Here is a 20,206-nt window from a genome sequence, read left to right on the forward strand (position 1 = left end):
GCAGTAGCTGCTGCTTGTTCTCCGTTGCCTCTGGATACATGAGGCAGGTCTTCCTCTCATACCTGCACCCCACCAGGTGCATATGTCTGTAACGAAAAGCAAGTGTTTCTCCAAGGTCAATGCTGTTGAACCTAAAGCAAGGCACAGACCTTGCCTATGCTCTCTGCTATACATGGAGTAAAATAATCCTGCTCTCAGAGCAACTACATCGGAAGGGACAGGTGAAACGCCAGATGACCCAAATAACCACATGCCCTCAGAGCACAAGGTAGCCAAAGCACTAAGCTACTGGAGGGCACCCACGGCTGCCTCTGGGGCCATGAAGCGAATGCCCCACCTTACCCTGAGGAAGTGGCGATTACCGAGGGCTGGCCGGGAAGGCAGCCCACTGACCGCCGCCTGGCTGGGTCCCCCCCGCCCCCCTCCCACTCCCGGCCTCCCCAACTCGGTGGCGCCCCGGGGGCAGAGCATGCCGGGGCCGGGCCGCAGGGGCCGGGGAGCCGCGCCGAGAACCTACCGCCAGCGGCTGGGTCGGGCCCGGCGTGTCCCTGGCATTTCGGGCTCCTGTGGGAGCTTGGGGTTGGCACATCGCAGCCCCGGGGCCAGCTGCCAGCCCCGAACCCCGGTGGGGGTGAAGGTAGGGGCCTGGGGCTAGCTGGCCGCAAGCAGGTTTGGGGTCCAGCTGCAGACTAGGCTTTGGCTGGGGGTGGGTAGTTCTGGAGGGAACGCGGGAGGGAACGGGGAAAGCTACCAGCAGAGGTGTTAAGGCTGCGTGAGGAGCAGGCCACAGCGCTGGGAGCCTTTGCTGCCCCTGGAGGGGCTTCTTTGTGTTACGGTTATACGGGGTTGCTTTTTTTTTTTTTTTTTTTTAAAAAAAAAAAACTTCTGGGTCATGATCGAGCTTTCCAGCTTGCAAGGCAGCATACTTCAGGTCTTTATAACCCCTTCTCCTCTCTATTTATAAAGTAAGGTTCAATAGCATATGCAGATTTGCTCCATTAGACGGCCTGTTGGTACTGTTAAAATGCAATACACCTGTGTTACCCCTTGCTCTGCTATATGTGTGAAGGAAGGTTTCATACTCCAGTTCTCCTCCCTTCTTCTAGATGGAACCAGCAGAAGAAACTACATTTTCTGATGTCCAGAAGCATGAAAAGAGTTTTTTTTGCAGGTTATACAGGTGAGATGTAACTTCTGCTAGTTAAAACGTGGAGGGAATCTTAGGGATCTGTCAAATAGTGTCTGGGACCCACTGCTACCTCTTCCTAGCAGTCCTCTCTGTTCTAGCTTGCTGGGATGTGTATTGTGTGCTAGGCTGGTGCAAAGTGTTCAGGGGTAGGTATTCAGTGTTTCTGTTGTTGTATGTTTTTGTTTGCCTTTTTTTTTTCTAGTGGTTTTCTGGTGACTGTTTTAAAATAATATAGTTAATTTGGAATGAAAGAACATCTCTTTCTAGAAGCTTCCTTAGTTAAGGAAGGTCTGAGGGAGTTGCCTGGCAGCATCTGAAATGCATGCCAACCAGCATGGGCTCTGGATGGTAATGGAGTGTTGTTCAGGTTCTCGTTTCACTGCTAGAGACCCAAGGTCTCTGCATGGGCCTCTGCGAATTACCAGTTGTTTGGTTGTCAAGTGAGAAAATATCCGTACCTGCTCCTGCAAGAAGTAAGCTTCTTCATCCCTCTCAGAGTATAATGTCTGCCTCAGGTGTAATGCCTTCCCTGACACATGTTTTTTGTTTTTCTTTTACTGCTGATACTTAGATGTTGGCAATTGTGGCCGGGTAAACAGAGAGTGTTTTGCTCTTAAAGATCACGTTGCATAAGACCTTTAATTCTTTGTTTAATAGATGTAGGGCTGAAATTGCATTTCAGACTGCTACCTTGAGCATACCCTGATTTTTGTTAGAGGAAAAATAAAACTCACTGTGTCAAGCTAAAGTATATATAGTGTAAGTAACTGAATACTTTAATGCTAAATCAGAGTTGCTAAGGCCTTTCTAAATCCTCCATTTGTATTAATAGTAAACATCTTAAGATACTTATAAAAATGAAGTTCAGGTAACTGTGCATTAGGTGCTACTAATTAATAATTCTATTAATGCTGAACTGATGTAAATAGAAAACTTAGCAGAGTAAAATAGCCAAAGTTTACTGTGGGTTGTGTGTTCATTCATTATCATTTATGCAATACATAAATTGCTTTCTTTAGGAAATAAAAGGCCATGGCTGAATGTTTGCTGTGAATTTCCCTGCAATGAAGTTTATTTAGCTTGCCACGACAAGAAAAGTAGGTGTCATATTAGATCTAGATATAAAAAGAGTTAATTAATATTATTTTTTTTTACAAGTAAAGATGTAACTCCTTTGACTTCTGATGCAATAATATACAATATCCCTGTAATAATTACAACTGTTTTTGTGATTATTAGGAAAAATACTCTGACATGCTGGTTGAAGAAGCTTGAAAACTTTAAGCAAAGTGAGAAACAGCCTAAACCTTCTTTTTGATTCTGCCCAGTGAAGGAGACTTCATAATGAACCCTCCATGCCCAAACACATAGGTTTAAAACAGTTTTAATATTAATTTAGCAGGCTTGAAGTCTTCTGGGTTGTCTGCAGGAATGAATATCTAAAACTAGATTTCTGTGATGCCTGAGATGTTTCAGTATGTTCCTTTTCTTTCCTTCATTTCAGTAGTCTTCCTCCTCCATTTCCTGAGGAAGGAAGAATGGGAAAATGTAGAAGGGAAGGCAGAGAAAAGGCAGGATTTTACCCTTCTCTTCTTCCGTGTACTGCTTCCTGCTACTCCATTCTTTGTCTTCTTGATTCAGCCTTCATAATTTCCCTTTCACTTTGTGAAAAGGGAGTTTGATGAAAGTTGATGCTAGGCTTGAGAAACTCGCTTGTTTTACAAGGAAATGCTTACCTGTCTTAGGGAAGGAGAAGTAACAGATTGCTGTCTTGCTCCATCAGGGGACTGCATTTTGACTGAAAGTGAAGGAGAAAGTGACATCCTGGAAGACCCTGAGCAAGATGTACCGCTTCAGCTACCTGAAACCCACAGTCCAGGCTGGGTGACAGCCAGACTGCAACAGCATCAGAGGGCAGCGTGCAATAAACCTGCTCGCCAAGCAAGAGACTCCAGGAAACTGACTCTCATTGCTAATAAGCAAATGCTACACACAGATGAAAAGCCCTACAAGTGTACTGAATGTGGAAAAGGCTTCAAGGGGACCACTACTCTCCTGAACCATATGAGAGTCCACACAGGAGAAAAAACATTTGAATGTTTAGAATGTGGAAAGAGGTTTAACAGAAAAGCTGGCCTGGTAGTGCACAGGAGAATCCATACAGGAGAGAAGCCGTACAAGTGCGAGGAATGTGAGAAGAGCTTTGGCTGTAGTTCAAATCTTATTGCTCACCGCAAAATCCATGCAAAAAAGAAAGCCTTTTCTTGTGATACACACAGCCAAAGTGGAAGCACAGTGCTGTCTCAGCATCAGAGAGCCCATATGGATGAGAAGCCCTGTGGGTGTGCTGAGTGTGGAAATAGCATCTGTCCATATTCAGGCTTCATCAAACGTCAAGAAATTCATGTGACAGAGACCTCCATTGAAAACACAGCAGGTAACTGGATTAAGATCTACTGAGTTTTATTTCAAGCTGTACAAACTTGCATGGTCGGACACTGTGATCTCCATTCCTTCCAAAGTGATTGCCCTGCCTTGCTTTGGATAGGGGTATGGTGGATTTTTGGTTTTCTTTTTTTTCTTTTTTTTTTCCTCCCCTTCCCTTCCTATATATGTCATTTAAAGAAGTGCCTTGCAAATGCTGAAGTTGAAATTTGTACTTTACTATGAGGGCTGCTTGGGACCTTAGACTGCAAAACTCTCGAGTCTACCTAACTCCTGATATGTAGTGTTGCTTGATGTCTAGCAGTAGGTCTTCAGAAGTGATTAACCAACAAAACACTAAGCTTAGGGAACTGGAAGGGATTTAGGCTTTGTTAATCAGTGCCTGTATGATGCCTTAACGGCCACATTCCTCCAGCTTTGCTTCTTTACCCTGTGTGCTTCCACTCCTCTGTCCCCCCAAAAAGGAGAAAAGGGTGCATGGGGGAAGCAAAAATAAAGTTTTATAGCTTACTGGAGTGCAGATGAGAGATACAGTTGTGAACGTACTTTGAATGTGTTAAAACCCATGTCTGTAATATTTCAGGGGGCTATGTCTGCTTAGTTTCAGTTCTGGTTTGGTTTAGTCTGGGTCATCAGGTGACTTGAGTGAAGTTTTAGTTTTAACATATGGGTGAGAGGAAGTGTTGTTACTAAACTGCCTTTTCCTTGCATGAAAGCATATTTAAAATACTGATCTAGCAATTGATGGTAAAGTAGGCTGTTGATTCAGACTGTCTTCCTTTTAGGTGCATACTGTTCTGAACTTACGTCTCAGCATCATAAAGAACAGCAAAGGAGCGGTACAGAGAAACTTGATATGGATCAACCAAATCTTATTTTTGAAGAGTGTGAGTATAAAAAGGTGTCTAGATTGGCATGCATAATATTTTTACATAGCAGACATTAACATTCTCTTTTCTTTGTACAGTGAAGAAAATGAGGGAAAATATGGACATGCTTCTTCTGAATCAGCAAAGTCAGCTGCAGGTCCTGCAACAAATTCAGAAACAACTAAATATACTCCTGCCAGGCAATGATCTCATTAATTCAAATGTTTATAGTTTAGGACTGCTACTAGGACGGCAAGCTGCTGCAATGGCGTCTCTTTCTTTTCCCCTTCTTAATCCAAGCAGTCTCCTCCCTGAAAGTACCCACTGCTCATCTCAGTCATCTGCTCCTGAAATTCTCCCTTCCAGTTAGCACCCAACCTCTCAATTTCCTGCAGCTTCTACAACTTGATCAGCTTTGTGCTATGAATGTGTCAAATGTAAACAAATGCAAATACCGTTTTATACTGTTTTCTTATTCACATTACAACATGGAAAACGTGTTTGAAAGTGTAGTACCTTTGCAGATGCTGACCCTACAATCAGATTTTGAAGGATGCATCAACTAATGGAAGGTGATCATTCATTCATCACAGGATGCGGAGGTGTTGGCCAGCAATGTGTTTGGTCAGGGCAACTCAAGAGATCTTTATCACCAAGGTGCAGTTAAATGGAACATCCACATAGAAGATACCGCATTAAATTTAAGCATGGGTTCCTAAATGATACATCTTTCATATGTACTTTGATCACTGGACCTCTCCTAATGAGCTGAAGCTGATGATAAAATATTCAGGGATGCTTTAAGAAACTCCTATTAAGTCTAATTTATATATGTGTGTTACTTATACACATCTGTAAAGGGTTAAATTCAACTGCAGCACTATTCCCAGCATAATTTACAAAAACTTCTTTCATTCAGGAAGGCTTTAAATTTAGGTGGCCTTAACTGATTCTCAGGCCAGCATTGCTACTAAAAATAGATTTATTATTTTCTTTAAAAACAAAACACCATTCAGGTTTACCTTGCTTCCCAAGATTTCATGAGAAAAAGTCAACAAGAGTTATAAAACACTTGTTCTTTTGTTCAAAGACAAGCTCATCTTTATATAAAAGTCTGTTTACTTTGTGATATCCTACTGGATTATTGCATGCTGTTGTCTTAGTTCATCGGGAGTAGGAGTAGGACTTGGGGAAGTAATTGCTGCTTGGAGAGGAACACTGTGAAGCTCAGGTGCACCATCTTGTGAAATCTGTGGGGAAAAAATATTGTCCCTACGGGACTCTGATATGAGGCCTTTTAAGGTTAGTAAGAGCAGAGTTTTAAGAATGGTTGGTCCTTTCTACCTCCTTGTTCATATCTGTGACACGGTCTAGTAGCAGTGTCAGAGCTTTTGAGCTTCAAAAGTGCAGCAAAGTTAACTATAATATACCTTTGAAGAACCACATGTATAAAGAAACTTTGGGGCTTGCGCCTGTACCAGTATTTCTCTTGAATTTGTGTTGAATTTGTAAATTTTATTCACTTTTTAAGATGCCTTGTTAAAAGGATCCGTGTTAGTACTGAATAAAATATGATTTAGATTTTAAGAATGGGAAATGCTACTACTCTTAACAAGTCATCTTGTTGGTGATGTAAAGTGCAGTGAAGTCAGATTCTGGTGCAAAGATAAAACCCTGTGGGATCTGGTATGATACTTTGTGTGTGTGTAAAGGCAGACTTCAGAAATAACACACTAGTTCCTATTATTTAGGATTTTGTATTAGTCTTAAGTCAATAGAATCGATTTAAGCTAAATTGAGAGGCCTTGAAGGGCATTACTTCAAAGTGAAGGAGAAGTGTGCTGAAATGTTTGGGGTTTGTTTTCTATCAGTTAAGCATATCAGAGTCATGTGGCTCTGGACTTAAGAGTTACAATAAGAGTTGCTAAAAATCTATGGAAACTCTGGGACACTGTTCTTAATTTCTTGGATGTTTGATTTGCTTTTGTGTAGAAGCAGAATCTCCCCTTCAAAGCAATAGTTAAACTTTGTATTTTGGTGTTTTTAAGATGTTCAATATTAAAACGTTGCCTTTTTAAAGAAATTAATCTCTTGAGAGCTTTTTTCCCTCATAAAAGAGCAACAGTGCTTAGACTGTGATATCTGAACTGGAGATCAATTACTCTAATGTAAGGAGCCTTTCCTGGCTCCTGATTCTCCCTCTCTTCCCTTTTCCCTGCGTCTAGGTATTTCCTAATATTTCTGTCCTTGGAAAGTTCTTCAGAAGAAAAGATAACTAAGTCTGTCATTTCTACAACTTAGGCCTTAAATAAAAGATACCTTCTATCTGGTCTTAAGTAGCCTTTTTCTCTCTAAAGAGGGAGTTTGTGTATGATATTCTCTTAGCTACAAGGCTCAGGAGCAGTTTGTAGCAAACCTACATCCTTTTGTGTTGGTATTCTCTAATGTATGTTCGGTCCCATCTGAACTTGAGGAAATGGACCTGAAATATCTCTGAACTGTAAGTGTATTGGGGACTGGAGGAAGCATTAGAACAGAGGAGCACAAGAAACCATGTCACTTCCTATTTTTAGGCCTTTCTCTCCCTCTCAGTAAATGAGGGTTGGAGCTGGAAATCTTTCTTCTATACTCGCGAGCACTTAAATGTTAAAATCTGCCTGTACCTAGGTAGGGTGAGACTTGGGGGCTTCTTGCTTATTTTGGAAGGTTTCTGGGATGTTGTATGTCTTCCGTGCAGTACTCTGATATAAAAGTGTGTATTGGTGCATGTGGCCATATCTGATATCCTTCCAGGGGTAGCGGAGAGGTTTGCAATGTCCATAAAGACTCTGAATTTTGAAGAGAGACGTTCTTCGGAGACTTTTTTTTTAAATCCAAAAAATCATGACAAATGAAGCAAATCTGGGGAAACATGCATATTCCCTGTGTGCATAAGGCAAAGAAAAGAAGTGAGGGGGGAAAAATAGGAGAAGGCTGCATAGGAAGAGCAATGTCAAGAAATACTCAGCTGTATCAGAAGAAACATAAGAAATTGTGCTGCATACAGACAGCTGAAGAAGGAAAATACAGTGACTATAAAATACTTGCCTTAATGCCTCACCCATCTCTTGGTGTCTCACCAGTCTCTCCATAGTTCGCTTGCTCCTTGTGTCTTCCGTCTGTGGCACTGCAGTCTAGATCAGTCTAGAAGGTAGCATTAAGAAATGTCTTCCTATGTTGGTGTTGGCCTCGAAACACACTTTAGCGGGCAAGCTCTTAGTTATGGCAGAATGAGAACAGCTGGGAACAGAAATAACCTCTGTGAATGCATAGCTCAAAGGTTGAAGCTGTCTCAGTCTGGGCATTAAAAAACACGAAAAAAGATTTCTAGTGAAGAACAAGTTATTCTAGGCCTCAGTGTTCAATGCAACATCAAAATTTCAATATTTTTTCCTCAGGACTGTACAGGAAATTCTGAGTACCTAACTTGCAAGAGCTCTAGGCATGAAATAAGCAGAGCTGAGAGTTATTTCTTAAAAAAAAAAATATTAGGTGTTATATAGTAAGTTATTGGCAGGATTTTATGCATTTAGTTAGTGCCTGGATACATCTGTTTTTGTTTTTCTGCTGACTTGTGTTGTGGTTTAACCCGGCTGGCAGCTAAACACCACACAGCCGTTCGCTCACCCTCCCCCCTCCCTCTCTGGGATGGGGGAGAGAAACGGGAAAGTGAAGCCTGTGAGTTGAGATAAAGACAGTTTATTAAGACAGGAAAATAATAATAACAATAATAATAATAATAGTGATAATGGTAATAGTATTAACAATAATAATGTGTAAGAAACAAGTGATGCACAATGCAATTGCTCACCACCCGCTGACCGATGCCCAGCCTATTCCCGAGCAGCCGGCCCCCCCACCCCGGCCAGCCACCCCTATATATTGTTTAGCATGACGTCAGATGGTATGGAATACCCCTTTGGCCAGTTTGGGTCAGCTGTCCTGGGTCTGTCCCCTCCCAGCTCCTGCTGCACCCCTAGCCTGCTCGCTGGCAGGACAGAGCAAGAAGCTGAACAGGCCTTGGCTTGGTGTAAGCACTGCTCTGCAACAATTAAAACATCAGCATGTTATCAGCGCTCTTCTCATCCTAATCCAAAACATAGCACCCTACCAGCTACTATGAGCTACTTAACTCTGTCCTAACTGGAACCAGGACACTTGGTATCTGGACTTGTAGGCTTACTGCTCTCTGAATAGAGACGTTTTGTTTGCCTGGTTTTCATGTAGGAGTGTAGGTATTGTTTAAAATGTTTAAAGTCTGATTTCACAACTGTGAGGGCAAATACTGAAAAGCTATTTAAAAGACTTCCAAGCGTGTGTGTGTGTTGAAGTTTCCTTGTTCATCTTGAATGCATTCACACAGCGTATGTGGGAAAACTAGGGGATCAGGCCCAGTCATCATGGGTTCATGAAAGACAAGTCCTGCCTGACCAACCTTATCTCCTATGACTTTGGGGGGCTGTTTTCTTTCTCATATGTTCGTGTGTGGTGGTTTTAACTTGCTGGGCAGCTGAACTCCACTACAACCACTCTCTTGCTTCCCCTCCTCAGAAGAAGAGGGGAAGAAGAAAGTATGCTGGAAAGTGGAGAGAAAAAAAAAAAAAAAAGCTCATGGGTTGAGATAAGGATAATTTAATTAAAGGGAAAATGAAAGGGGGGGGGGGGTAGAGGGGGAATAAGAAAAGGCCGCGTGGAAGCACAGAGAGAGGAAGAATATATTTTCTACTTCCCATTAGTGAATAATGCTTACCCGTCACCTGGGAAGCAGGGCCTCAATACATGAAGCGGTTGTTTAGGAGGACAGGCGTCTATAATGAGAGCCCACCCCCGTCTCATTCCCCACATTTCATTGCTGAGTGTGACACCACACGGCATGGGATATCCCTTTGGTTGGTTTAGGTCAGCTGCCCTGGCCCCAGCCTGCTGGCTCTGGGGGGCTTTGAAGGGAGTCCTGATGCTGTGCCAGCGCTGCTCAATGATAGACAAAACACTGGTGTGATATCAATGCTGTTCTAGCTACCCATAGGGAGCACAGCACTGTATGGGCTGCTGCAGGGAAAGTTAAATCCATACCAGCCAGAGCCAATGCAATGGGAAATTACTCCTCTATTATTATTTTTTATATACTGTTATGAATCCATGCATGATGAAGTCTTAAATAAGAACTGCAGGATAAAAATATTAATTTACATTAGTCTCATGGAATCAGGCACAACTGAAAGAAACAGGATCAAATAAATCAATAAACCAATAGCAAGGACTGCCCTTATAGCATCACCCTGACAGCAAATAGGTCTTTTCCCAAAGAACAAATAATATTTTAGAAACTGGAGTTAGGAAAGACGCAAAGCTGAAGGAGCATGACTTCCCAGGCTGCTGGCAGCTTCATTTAAGGAAGCTCAGATAGTCATCGGGCACCTAGAGCCTTAAACAGGCGAAGTAAATACATTACAGGATAATAATCCTTCATCTGCACAGTGTTGCTTTTGCTTGTGTGTGGTGGTGGTCTGTTGTTACAATAGGTAAACCCTGAGAGTTTTAAGTAGGTCAAATATAAATCTAAGTACCTGTTTCAGTCAGGTTTCATTTCCTGTACTTTCATCTCTGAAGCCTGTCACTATATCAGCATCTAGTAACTAAACAAAAAAATAGAAAGAAAACATGCTTACTTTTGGGTCTTTTCTATCAGTCAAAACGAGCAAAACAGCACATACATTCTGGTTTTATTCTTTTTATTTCTTTTTCTTTCTTTAAAGTTATTTGCTACTTCCACTGTCACTTTACACTAGTATTAGCTTTCATGAGACTGTTATACCCTGCATCTGTAATTGTGTTTTGTCATCTTACCTGTGCATTAAAGTTTCTATTTAAATGATCCTAGTACACGTTTCATGGTGAGTGGAGTGTCTGAATACTGAGGGCTCCTCTGTTTCAAAAAGTGAAGCTCTTGGGGAAAACATACTTGTGTGTTTTTTTTTTACCCATGTTTTAACAAGGGCAAATTCTCAAGAACATGTCACTGAATGTTTTCTAATGTATGCGTGTCTTGGAGCCTGCAATTCTTCTGTCAGCTCCTTGTTCCAGTCTCTTTACCTAACACATCTGATCTCAGTTTGTTTAACCAACTACCAGTTTGCTGTCCCCACTGCCTTTTTTTTTCTTCTGTCTCGGTCACCCTGTTTCCATGAAAGCTTGTGAATTTTGGGTATCTTGCCTGACTGCTCTCAGTTGTTCAACTTTCAATCATGGTTCATTTCCTTGCCTTCTGAGCTTCGCCATATTGGCACTGCCCCTCCAAAGGTTTAAACTGAGCCTACAAGAGCTGAGTAAGACATGGGCATTGACATGAGCAGGGCAAAGCAATGGGGCATTATTTAGACACAGCTGCAGCTATATGTCGCCTAGAACAGGTTGTGATATAATTATGCACACCAACAATGTCTTCAGCCTGAAGGATGGGAGGCATGTGCAGGCAGTGTGGTCAGATTCCTTCATCAAGGCTGGAAATTACAGTGAGTTAGGAAGAGAGGGGCAGGGAGCTGATCTGCCCAAGTGCAAGGCTGCAATTCAGAAGGACCTAGAGAGGCTGGAAGAATGTGTTAACAGGAACATCATGAAATGAAAAAAGTGCAAATACAAAATTCTGCACCTGGAATGGATTAACCTCGTACAACAGCAGGGGCCTGAATGGTTGCATAGCAGCCCTATTGAAAAGGACTTGGCCAGCTCTGGCAGCAATGAAGGATAACAGCATTCACAGATTCACAGATTTCTCTAGGTTGGAAGAGACCTCAAGATCATCGAGTCCAACCTCCGACCTAACACTAAGTACTCCACTAAACCATATCCCTAAGCTCTACATCTAAACGTCTTTTAAAGACCTCCAGGGATGGTGACTCCACCACCTCCCTGGGCAGCCCGTTCCAATGCTTAATAACCCTTTCGGTAAAGAAGTACTTCCTAACATCCAACCTAAAACTCCCCTGTCGCAACTTTAGCCCATTCCCCCTCGTCCTGTCACTAGGCACGTGGGAGAATAGACCAACCCCCACCTCTCTACAGCCTCCTTTCAGGTAACTGTAGAGAGCGATGAGGTCGCCCCTGAGCCTCCTCTTCTCCAGGCTGAACAAGCCCAGCTCCCTCAGCCGCTCCTCGTAAGACTTGTTCTCCAGACCCCTCACAAGCTTGGTCGCCCTTCTCTGGACTCGCTCGAGCACGTCCATGTCCTTCCTGTAGCGAGGGGCCCAAAACTGAACACAGTACTCAAGGTGCGGCCTCACCAGAGCCGAGTACAGGGGCACAATCACTTCCCTCGACCTGCTGGCCACACTGCTTCTTATACAGGCCAGGATGCCGTTGGCCTTCTTGGCCACCTGGGCACACTGCTGGCTCATATTCAGCCGACTATCCACCAATACTCCCAGGTCCTTCTCGGCCAGGCAGCTTTCCAGCCACTCATCTCCCAGCCTGTAGCTCTGCTTGGGGTTGTTGCAGCCCAGGTGCAGGACCCGGCACTTGGCCTTGTTGAACTTCATGCAGTTGACCTCAGCCCATCGCTCCAGCCTATCCAGATCCTCCTGCAGAGCCTTCCTGCCCTCGAGCAGATCGACACACGCACTTAGCTTGGTGTCGTCTGCAAACTTACTGAGGGTGCACTGGACGCCCTCATCCAGATCATCAATAAAGATATTAAAGAGGACCGGCCCCAGTACCGAGCCCTGGGGGACTCCACTAGTGACCGGCCTCCAACCAGATTTGACTCCATTCACCACAACTCTCTGGGCCCGGCCATCCAGCCAGTTTCTAACCCAGCGAAGCGTACGCCAGTCCAAGCCCCGAGCAGCCAGTTTCTCGAGGAGAATGTTGTGGGGAACTGTGTCAAAAGCCTTACTGAGGTCAAGGTAGACCACGTCCACAGCCTTTCCCTCATCCACCAAGCGCGTCACTTGGTCATAGAAGGAGATCAGGTTCGTCAAGCAGGACCTGCCTTTCATAAACCCATGCTGACTGGGCCTGATCGCCTGCTTGCCCTGCAAGTGCCGCGTGATGACCCTCAAGATAATCTGCTCCATGAGCTTCCCCGGCACTGAGGTCAAACTGACAGGCCTATAGTTCCCCGGGTCTGCCCTCCGGCCCTTCTTATAGATGGGCGTCACATTGGCTAGCCGCCAGTCAACCGGGACCTCCCCCGATAGCCAGGACTGCCGATAAATGATGGAAAGCGGCTCGGCCAGCTCCTCCGCCAGTTCTCTCAGTACCCTTGGGTGCATCCCATCCGGCCCCATCGACTTGCGCACATCCAAGCTCCGTAGCAGGTCGCCAACCATTTCCTCATGGATAGCGAAGGCCACATCCTGCTCCCCATCCCCTTCCACCAGCTCAGGGCACTGGGTGTCCGGAGAACAACCGGTATTGCCGCTAAAGACTGAGGCAAAGGCGGCATTAAGCACCTCAGCCTTTTCCTCATCCTTAGTAACTAGGTTTCCCCTCGCATCCAGTAAAGGATGGAGATTCTCCCTAGTCCTCCGTTTCGCGTTGATGTATTTGTAAAAGGATTTTTTGTTGTCTTTAACGGCAGTAGCCAGATTGAGCTCCAGATGAGCTTTGGCCTTTCTAATTTTCTCCCTGCACAGCCTCGCTACATCCTTGTAGTCCTCCTCAGTGGCCCGCCCTTTTTTCCAAAGATTATAAACCCTCTTTTTTCTGCTAAGCTCCAGCCGCAACTCTCTGTTGAGCCAGGCCGGTCTTCTTCCACGCCGGCTCATCTTTGGGCACGTGGGGACGGACCGCTCCTGTGCCATCACGATTTCCTTCTTGAGGAGCGCCCAGCCTTCCTGGACTCCTCTGCCCTTCAGAACCGCCTCCCAAGGGACTCGGCCAACCAGCGTCCTGAGCAGCTCAAAGTCAGCCCTCCGGAAGTCCAAGACAGCAGTTTTACTGGTCCCCTTCCTGGCCTCGCCAAGAATAGAGAACTCTACCATTTCGTGGTCACTCTGCCCAAGACAGCTTCCGACCACCACATCTCCCACCAGTCCTTCTCTGTTTGTGAAGAGAAGGTCTAGCGGGGCACCACCCCTGGTAGGTTCACTGACCAGCTGCGTCAGGAAGCTATCTCCCACGCTCTCCAGAAACCTCCTAGACTGCTTTCTCTGTGCCGTGTTGTGTTTCCAGGATATGTCCGGGAAGTTGAAGTCCCCCACGAGGACAAGCGCCGACGATTTTGCAACTTCTGTCAGTTGCCTATAAAACTCCTCATCCGTCTCCTCATCCTGGTTCGGCGGTCTATAACATTCTGAGCCCTTTAAACACAAATGTAGCCAGTACACATAGGTAAGTGATTTATTTTTATTTTTTAACTTGGAACTTGTTAGATTGCAGCAGCATACTACTGTCCAGTTTGGGGGCGTTCATCATAAGAAATATATTACTAAACTTGTGTGAGTGCAAGGAAGGGCCTAAAAGATGCTTAGCATGTTGTCTGTGAGGAGAGGCTGAGGGAACTGGGCTTGTTAAACTGGCAGAAAACATGGCTTTAGGGAAGGCATTGGAGAGACCAAATAGCAACCTTCCAATACATAAAGGGCAGGTGTTGAGCAGATGATTAAGCTGTGAAAGACAATGGACAGAAATGGAACAAGGGACATTCCTGCTATTTCTAATGGGGAAAAAAAAAATCACCAAGAGGTTAATAAAGCATGGGAATTGGTTTCCCAGAGAAGTTTTGAAGTCTCCATCCTCTGATGTTTTCAGTATCTTACTGGACAAAGTTGTGGGCAACCTTGTCTGAATTCAACAGTGACCTGCTTTGAGCAGGAATTTGGACGAGAAACTTTCTGTGGTCCTTTCCAACCACAATGGTTTTGTGAGTCTATGAAACAGAATGGAAACTCCTTCCCTTATAGCAATGATAAATCTATTATCATCATACCTTCAGAAACTGTGCAAAACAGGCTCAGAGAAGACGTCCAAACTAGGAGAGGAGCTTTAGCAGTGATGTATTAGGTTAGTGCTGGCATGGTCATTACTGGCACTGGGATCTGTATCCCAGTGGGTCCAGACCACAGGCAGGGATATAATCGTCCTGGAGCTATCACTAGAAATGCTACGGGCTACAAAATATTCTCAACGCATTGAGCCACTCCAAAGAAGAGCATGCCCCTTGTCTTTTCCCCTGTGTTAGGAGAGGGTGCCCAGACAGTCCTAGAGACTGAATGTGTTTAGGGAACATTATGTGTCTGGGTAATTCAACAGCACAGATCCTGGGGACACAAATACTTCTCAGAGGTTTGAAAAAAATACAAACAACAAAACCAAACAACTCTATAGGGTTCTCAAATGCACTTTGGAAAGACCTCTCAGACAGTGCTCTCTAGCTGGGTCCTGGTTGCTCATTGTGTCTGTGAATAATGGGTTGTGGAGAGAGTCACGGTCCATATTTCCCAGTCCCACAAACCTACCTTCAGTGTGACAGCCTTTTCCTGCCCTGTGGAGTTGCTTTTGGTCCCTTCAGGTTTCCTCTCTGTTTACCTACAAGACAGTGATGTGATATAGTTACATGCTGCTTATATTCTAAGAGTTTCATAGAGCAAGCTTGTCAAGTGATGGAGAAGAGGTTACTGCATTAGTCCATTGCCAAATACTTTGCCTACTAGCAGGGTTTGCTTGAGCGTGTGCCCCCACCCCTGGGAGGCATTGTCCCTGCTTTTTTCCTGTTCCATCTGAAAAGATGTGCCAGGCACTTGCATCTAATAAGGAGGTTGTGATTTTTTGAACCTGGGGCTTGTGGCCCAAGGTATGGGGATGTATGAGGAGGGGAAACAGAAACTGAGCACGCTTACGTGGCCTGCAGGCTGTGTTGGCACTGCATCGCTCAAAGTGGTGGGAGTGTTTGTGCAACAGGATGGGTCAAACTTTATATCCTTCAGCTGAGTCCGTGGTGCTGAGTCCCTTTTGTTTTCAGTAGTAGTCACTCATTGGTGCTGTTCTAAGCTGAGGATACTTTGTCTGACTTCTGCATTTTCAGGGTACTTTTCTATATTTGTCTGAATTATTTGATTTATGGAGGATATGATTTGTCTTGTGGCAGTCTAAGGTTGTGCTCATTGTTCCAGCTTTTCTGGGTACCATTCTACAGTGGCTAGTTCTCTGTGTGCTTTAGAGGATCTAGGTATCCCATTCAGAGTTGAAGATACCACTTGGCAATAAAAGTGTGTTCTTTGCACTAGACCTAGTGGTGTACAGTATCAATATTAGTTAGCTTGTTGCCTTGGACACTACTGATTGTCAATAGACCTTCATGCAGCAGCCTAGTATAGACTCCTAGAGCAGCTCAAATCACTTTTTAGAAAGTCTGTTCTTCACTGTAGAGAAAAATGGAAGTCTAGATTAACTAGCTTGAACATGTCTGAAGTTAGTGAAGTGAATATACCTAGTATCTAAGTGAATCTAGCCTATAGGTATTGCAGTAATGAGTGTAATGAAAAGCCAGCAAAGAAATGAATTATTTTGTTGACTTAGCAGAGTTTGAACCATGTGCACGTAAGACCTCATGTAGTTAATAGAGATGCAAAAAAAGATGTTGAAGACTTTTCTCATTCATCCATCAAATTTATCGAAGAAACCAGTGATTCCAGGTGAAAAATAATATATAAATAATTAAGGAGCCTGTCATAACACAGTTTTAATGAGTCGTTCTATAACTTCTGAATACCTTACTTTGGAAAACTAGCAATGTTCTTTTATATAAAATCTTTTCGAAACCATCTCTGAAATTAGCCTAGGAAGTCCATAGTTGATATCTGTGTAAGTATTTTTGGTTTGACATCATTTTCACTAGCTTAAGTAGAAGCCCTATGTTCCAGTTTAAAAAGAGTATTCTGAGTTCTGACCCTGCCCTCTACAGTGCTTACAGCCTTCCCACTTTGTGGTCATTTGCTGTTTTAAAATATATATATATATATATATATTCTGTGTCCCACCATTCAAATCATTAGTGAATCTGTTGAATTATTCTGGTCCTGGGTAAGACATAATATAATTTGCCAGGTATTGAATTACAAATAACTACAGTGATTTTTCTCACAGGTTTTGCATTTGTTTTAAAGTATTCTCCTTACCTTATTTATCACAGAATCCCAGAATGGCCGAGGTTGGAAGGGACCTCTGAATATCATCTAGTCCAACCCCTCTGCCGAGCAGGATCACCTCAAGCACATTGCGCAGGATGGCACCCAGGCAGGGTTTGAATATCTCCAGAGAAGGAGACTCCACAATCTCTCTGTGATTGCATCAAAAACTTTTAAAGCATACCCTGTGTCATCTTCAACTTCTCTGTTTTTAACGATGCCTCTCATCTATTGTAATAGAAAAATAACTCAGCTTGCTCAAGCCTACAGCAAATTTCTGTCTTTCTAGCAAAGGTCTTACTGATCTCTTCTCTTGATGCATTTAACCACCACAGTGAACACAGAGAGGCAATTCTTATATCGTTTTTCTTCCAATCAGTAATATTATAGAATGTTTTTTTACTTTCTTGTTGCTTGCTTCGCCACACTTGCCTTTTTTTTTTTTCTGTCTTTTTTTAGCACTGTCTTATGTAATCTGACCTACTTGTAACCTTTGTGGTTCCTGTTCATGATTTGAGATGAGTGGGAAATCTGTGGATCACATTTACACCATGCAGTTGTATTTAGAGTCACTGTTCATATGGTTTGTAGGGACCTTTTTAAAAATAATACACGGGATTTTTTAGTGGTAATTTGTTTTCTTTCTCTAGGTCTCTGTCTCAGTTGCTTTTGTATATGTTCTGCCAAGTCCAAATAAAAAGTTAGAGTAGAAGCAAGATGGGCAGCAAAATATGCATGTTTAGTAGAAATATCTAAATTCTTTTTTCCATTTGCCCTTGCAGTTTAAAATCACCAAGGCCAGTCAACATAGTATGTTTACGGAAATATACAAAATCTGTCTTATAAATGGAAAATATAACCAAACTAAGAAATACAGAACTGCAAAATCTGACTTTTTAAATACATATCACAACACATTGACAGAATGAACACCAACTTGTTATTAATTTTTCTGCTTCTACAACAGCCAGACTCTGAGCTGTCAAGCCTGGGATATTTCTGTGTGCTTTTTGCAATATATATGGTACTTTTGCCATTATGAACTGGACAAACTAACTCCTTGAAAAGCTTCTTTCTGTCCAGCCGTTTTTAAATGCTTTCAAAATGTTTTGGAGAAAACCAAAGTATGACAGTTGCATTTTGGTAAGGAAAAGCTACAGGGGAAACAGCCCATAATGGTTTGTTTCACTTCCCTTTTTACTTTGGCTTTTCTCAGTGCTCAGAGCGCTGGCTCTCAAATATAAACACTGAGATTGTTTTAAATTCTCAAGGTCTGGAGTCTTCAGTAAGGAAATACAATTTTGGAAACATTTCATACATGATCTTCCCACCACACTTCATAGTTTTTGTGGGTTTTTTTGTTGTTGTTTTTTGGTTTTTTACATTAAACACTTAAGTCTTTAAAGATATAAAATGGTGTTTCTTTAAAAAGCCCTAACTTTTTTTTTAAAAAAAACAAAAACATGGCGACATAAAGCCTCTGACCTTTAAAAGCAGAGGAACTAATAATTCCATAGTACAAAATGTAATCTTATTTTCTGCAAAAATTAAAGCATTTAGACTAGGTTGTTCAGTGTGTAATCATTACTGTAAGGCAGCATTATCTTTACGTCAGAAATTACATCAAAATCAAACAAAATGTGGAATACTATCAAAACATAGCTTCTCCAGAATTATAGAATTATAGAATACACTAAATTCTCCAGAAAATAATACACTTTTGAAATCAGCTAGGTCTTTTAAATGAAGATCATAGACTGTTCTGTTGGCATTGTTCACATTTTTGTGACAACAGTGACTTAGATTTTTGATTCACATAAAACATTTTTGCAAAGCTCCCTCCCACTAGCTAGGCACAGCACTTAAGAAGGAAAAAAAGGACAATTGCCAAATAAGTCTTGTCATAGACCTTGTCCTTCCTTGTTAGGTGACCATCTGTATTAAGTATCAGTCTAATGTTTTCCTTAGACCTTCTCTTGCTCTCAACATGCATTAAAAAAAAAAAAAAGCCTTTATTGTCTGACAACACACTGGCCAGTGTCAATTCGAGTTTTGGATTTTGTTTTCTCCCTGCAGATGTGAACTCTAGCTCTGTACTCTCCCTGTGAAGCCAGACCTTGCTTCCAAAGATCATATATTTTCTTTTCCTTCTCTAGTTCCAGCAGGAGTTCCCTGTTCAGCCAGGCCAATGCCAGAGACATTTAATGCCTTCTTTTGCCTCAGTTTTTAAGAATAATGGGAGCTCTTGGGCTGCCCAATCCTCAGCATTGGAAATCACTGACTTTTTGCCTGTGGTCAATAAAACTGTAAGTTGCATCATCTGGATGTTCATAAATCCATTGGACCTGATAGGATTCACCCCCTAGTGCTGAAGGAATTGGCAGATGTTATAGCTGGATCCCTCTCAACAATGCAATTTTATATCTATTTCCAAAAAGAGCACAAGAGAAGATCCAGGAAACTACAGACCTGTTAGTTTAACCTCAGTCCTGTGAAAGATTATAGAGAAGATTATCCTAGGTGCTACTGAAAAGCATTTAAAGAACAAAGTAATTATTGGGCATAGTCAACATGGGTTCATGAAGGGAAAGTCCTTAGTAATTTGATCTCTGTATATGATAAGGTCACCTGCTTGGTTGATGAAGCGAAGGCAGTGGATATAATCTTTCTGATTTTAGTAAGGCGTTTGATACTGTTCCTCACAGCGTCCTTCTAGACAAATTTTATGAGGAAAGTCTGAGAGACCTGGGTCTGTTCAGCCTGGAGAAAAAAAGACTGAGAGACTGAGAGGGGATCTTAACAATGTTTATAAATACCTGAGGTGTGGGAGACAGAGGGCTTTGGCCAACCTCTTCTCAGTGGTTTGTGCGGACAGGACAAGGGGTAATGGCCACAAAATGGAGCACAGGAAGTTCTGCAACAACATGCAAAAGAACTTCTTCACTGTGAGGGTGACAGAGCACTGGAACAGGCTGCCCAGAGAGGTTGTGGAGTCTCCTTCTCTGGAGATATTCAAGGCCCGTCTGGACACCTACCTGGGCAGCCTGCTCTAAGGAACCTGCTTTGGCAGGGGGGTTGGACCCAGTGATCTCTCGAGGTCCCTTCCAACCCCCATAATTCTGTGATTCTGTGAAATTGTCCAACTGTGATATAAACAGTCTCACACTATGTTGGCTGATGAACTGTCTAAACAGATGAGCTCAAAGGGTTGTAGTGAATGGGACTACAACTGGCTGGCGGACAGTCACCACTGGTGTTCCCCAGGGCTCAATTCTAAGGCCAGTTTTGTTCAACATTTTTATCAATAACCTGGATGCAGGAGTGGAAAGCATCCTTTGCAAGTTTGCTGATGATAGTAAAGTGGGAGGTTCTGTTGACTCCCTGGGGGATGAGAGGCCTTGCAAAGGGATCTAGCTACATTGGGCAATCATCAATGGCATGAAATTCAACAATGGTAAATGCCCAGTTCTGCACCTGGGACAGAGTAATGCCAGTCACAGGCACAGGCTGGGAGGTGAGTGGCTGGAGAACAGCTCACC

At 43.1% G+C, this 20,206-nt stretch overlaps 1 protein-coding gene across 2 annotated transcripts; it reads left to right on the forward strand.

The window, feature by feature from the left end:
• Positions 1-400: 400 nt before the first annotated feature.
• On the forward strand, positions 401-6,504 carry LOC106030877 (zinc finger protein 79-like). Of its 2 annotated transcripts, XM_013172881.3 has the most exons (6): positions 401-637; positions 1,107-1,180; positions 2,209-2,286; positions 2,973-3,626; positions 4,420-4,521; positions 4,602-6,504. In XM_013172881.3, exons 2-6 carry the CDS (start codon positions 1,138-1,140, stop codon positions 4,871-4,873), a joined length of 1,149 nt encoding a protein of 382 aa, XP_013028335.2. In that variant the 5' UTR covers positions 401-637; positions 1,107-1,137; the 3' UTR covers positions 4,874-6,504. The 2 variants fall into 2 exon arrangements, with proteins under 2 accessions (XP_013028335.2, XP_047904582.2); XM_048048625.2 differs by lacking the exon at positions 2,209-2,286.
• Positions 6,505-20,206: the final 13,702 nt, after the last annotated feature.

Source organism: Anser cygnoides, chromosome 1, assembly GCF_040182565.1.
Source record: "Anser cygnoides isolate HZ-2024a breed goose chromosome 1, Taihu_goose_T2T_genome, whole genome shotgun sequence".
Lineage (NCBI taxonomy): Eukaryota > Metazoa > Chordata > Aves > Anseriformes > Anatidae > Anser > Anser cygnoides.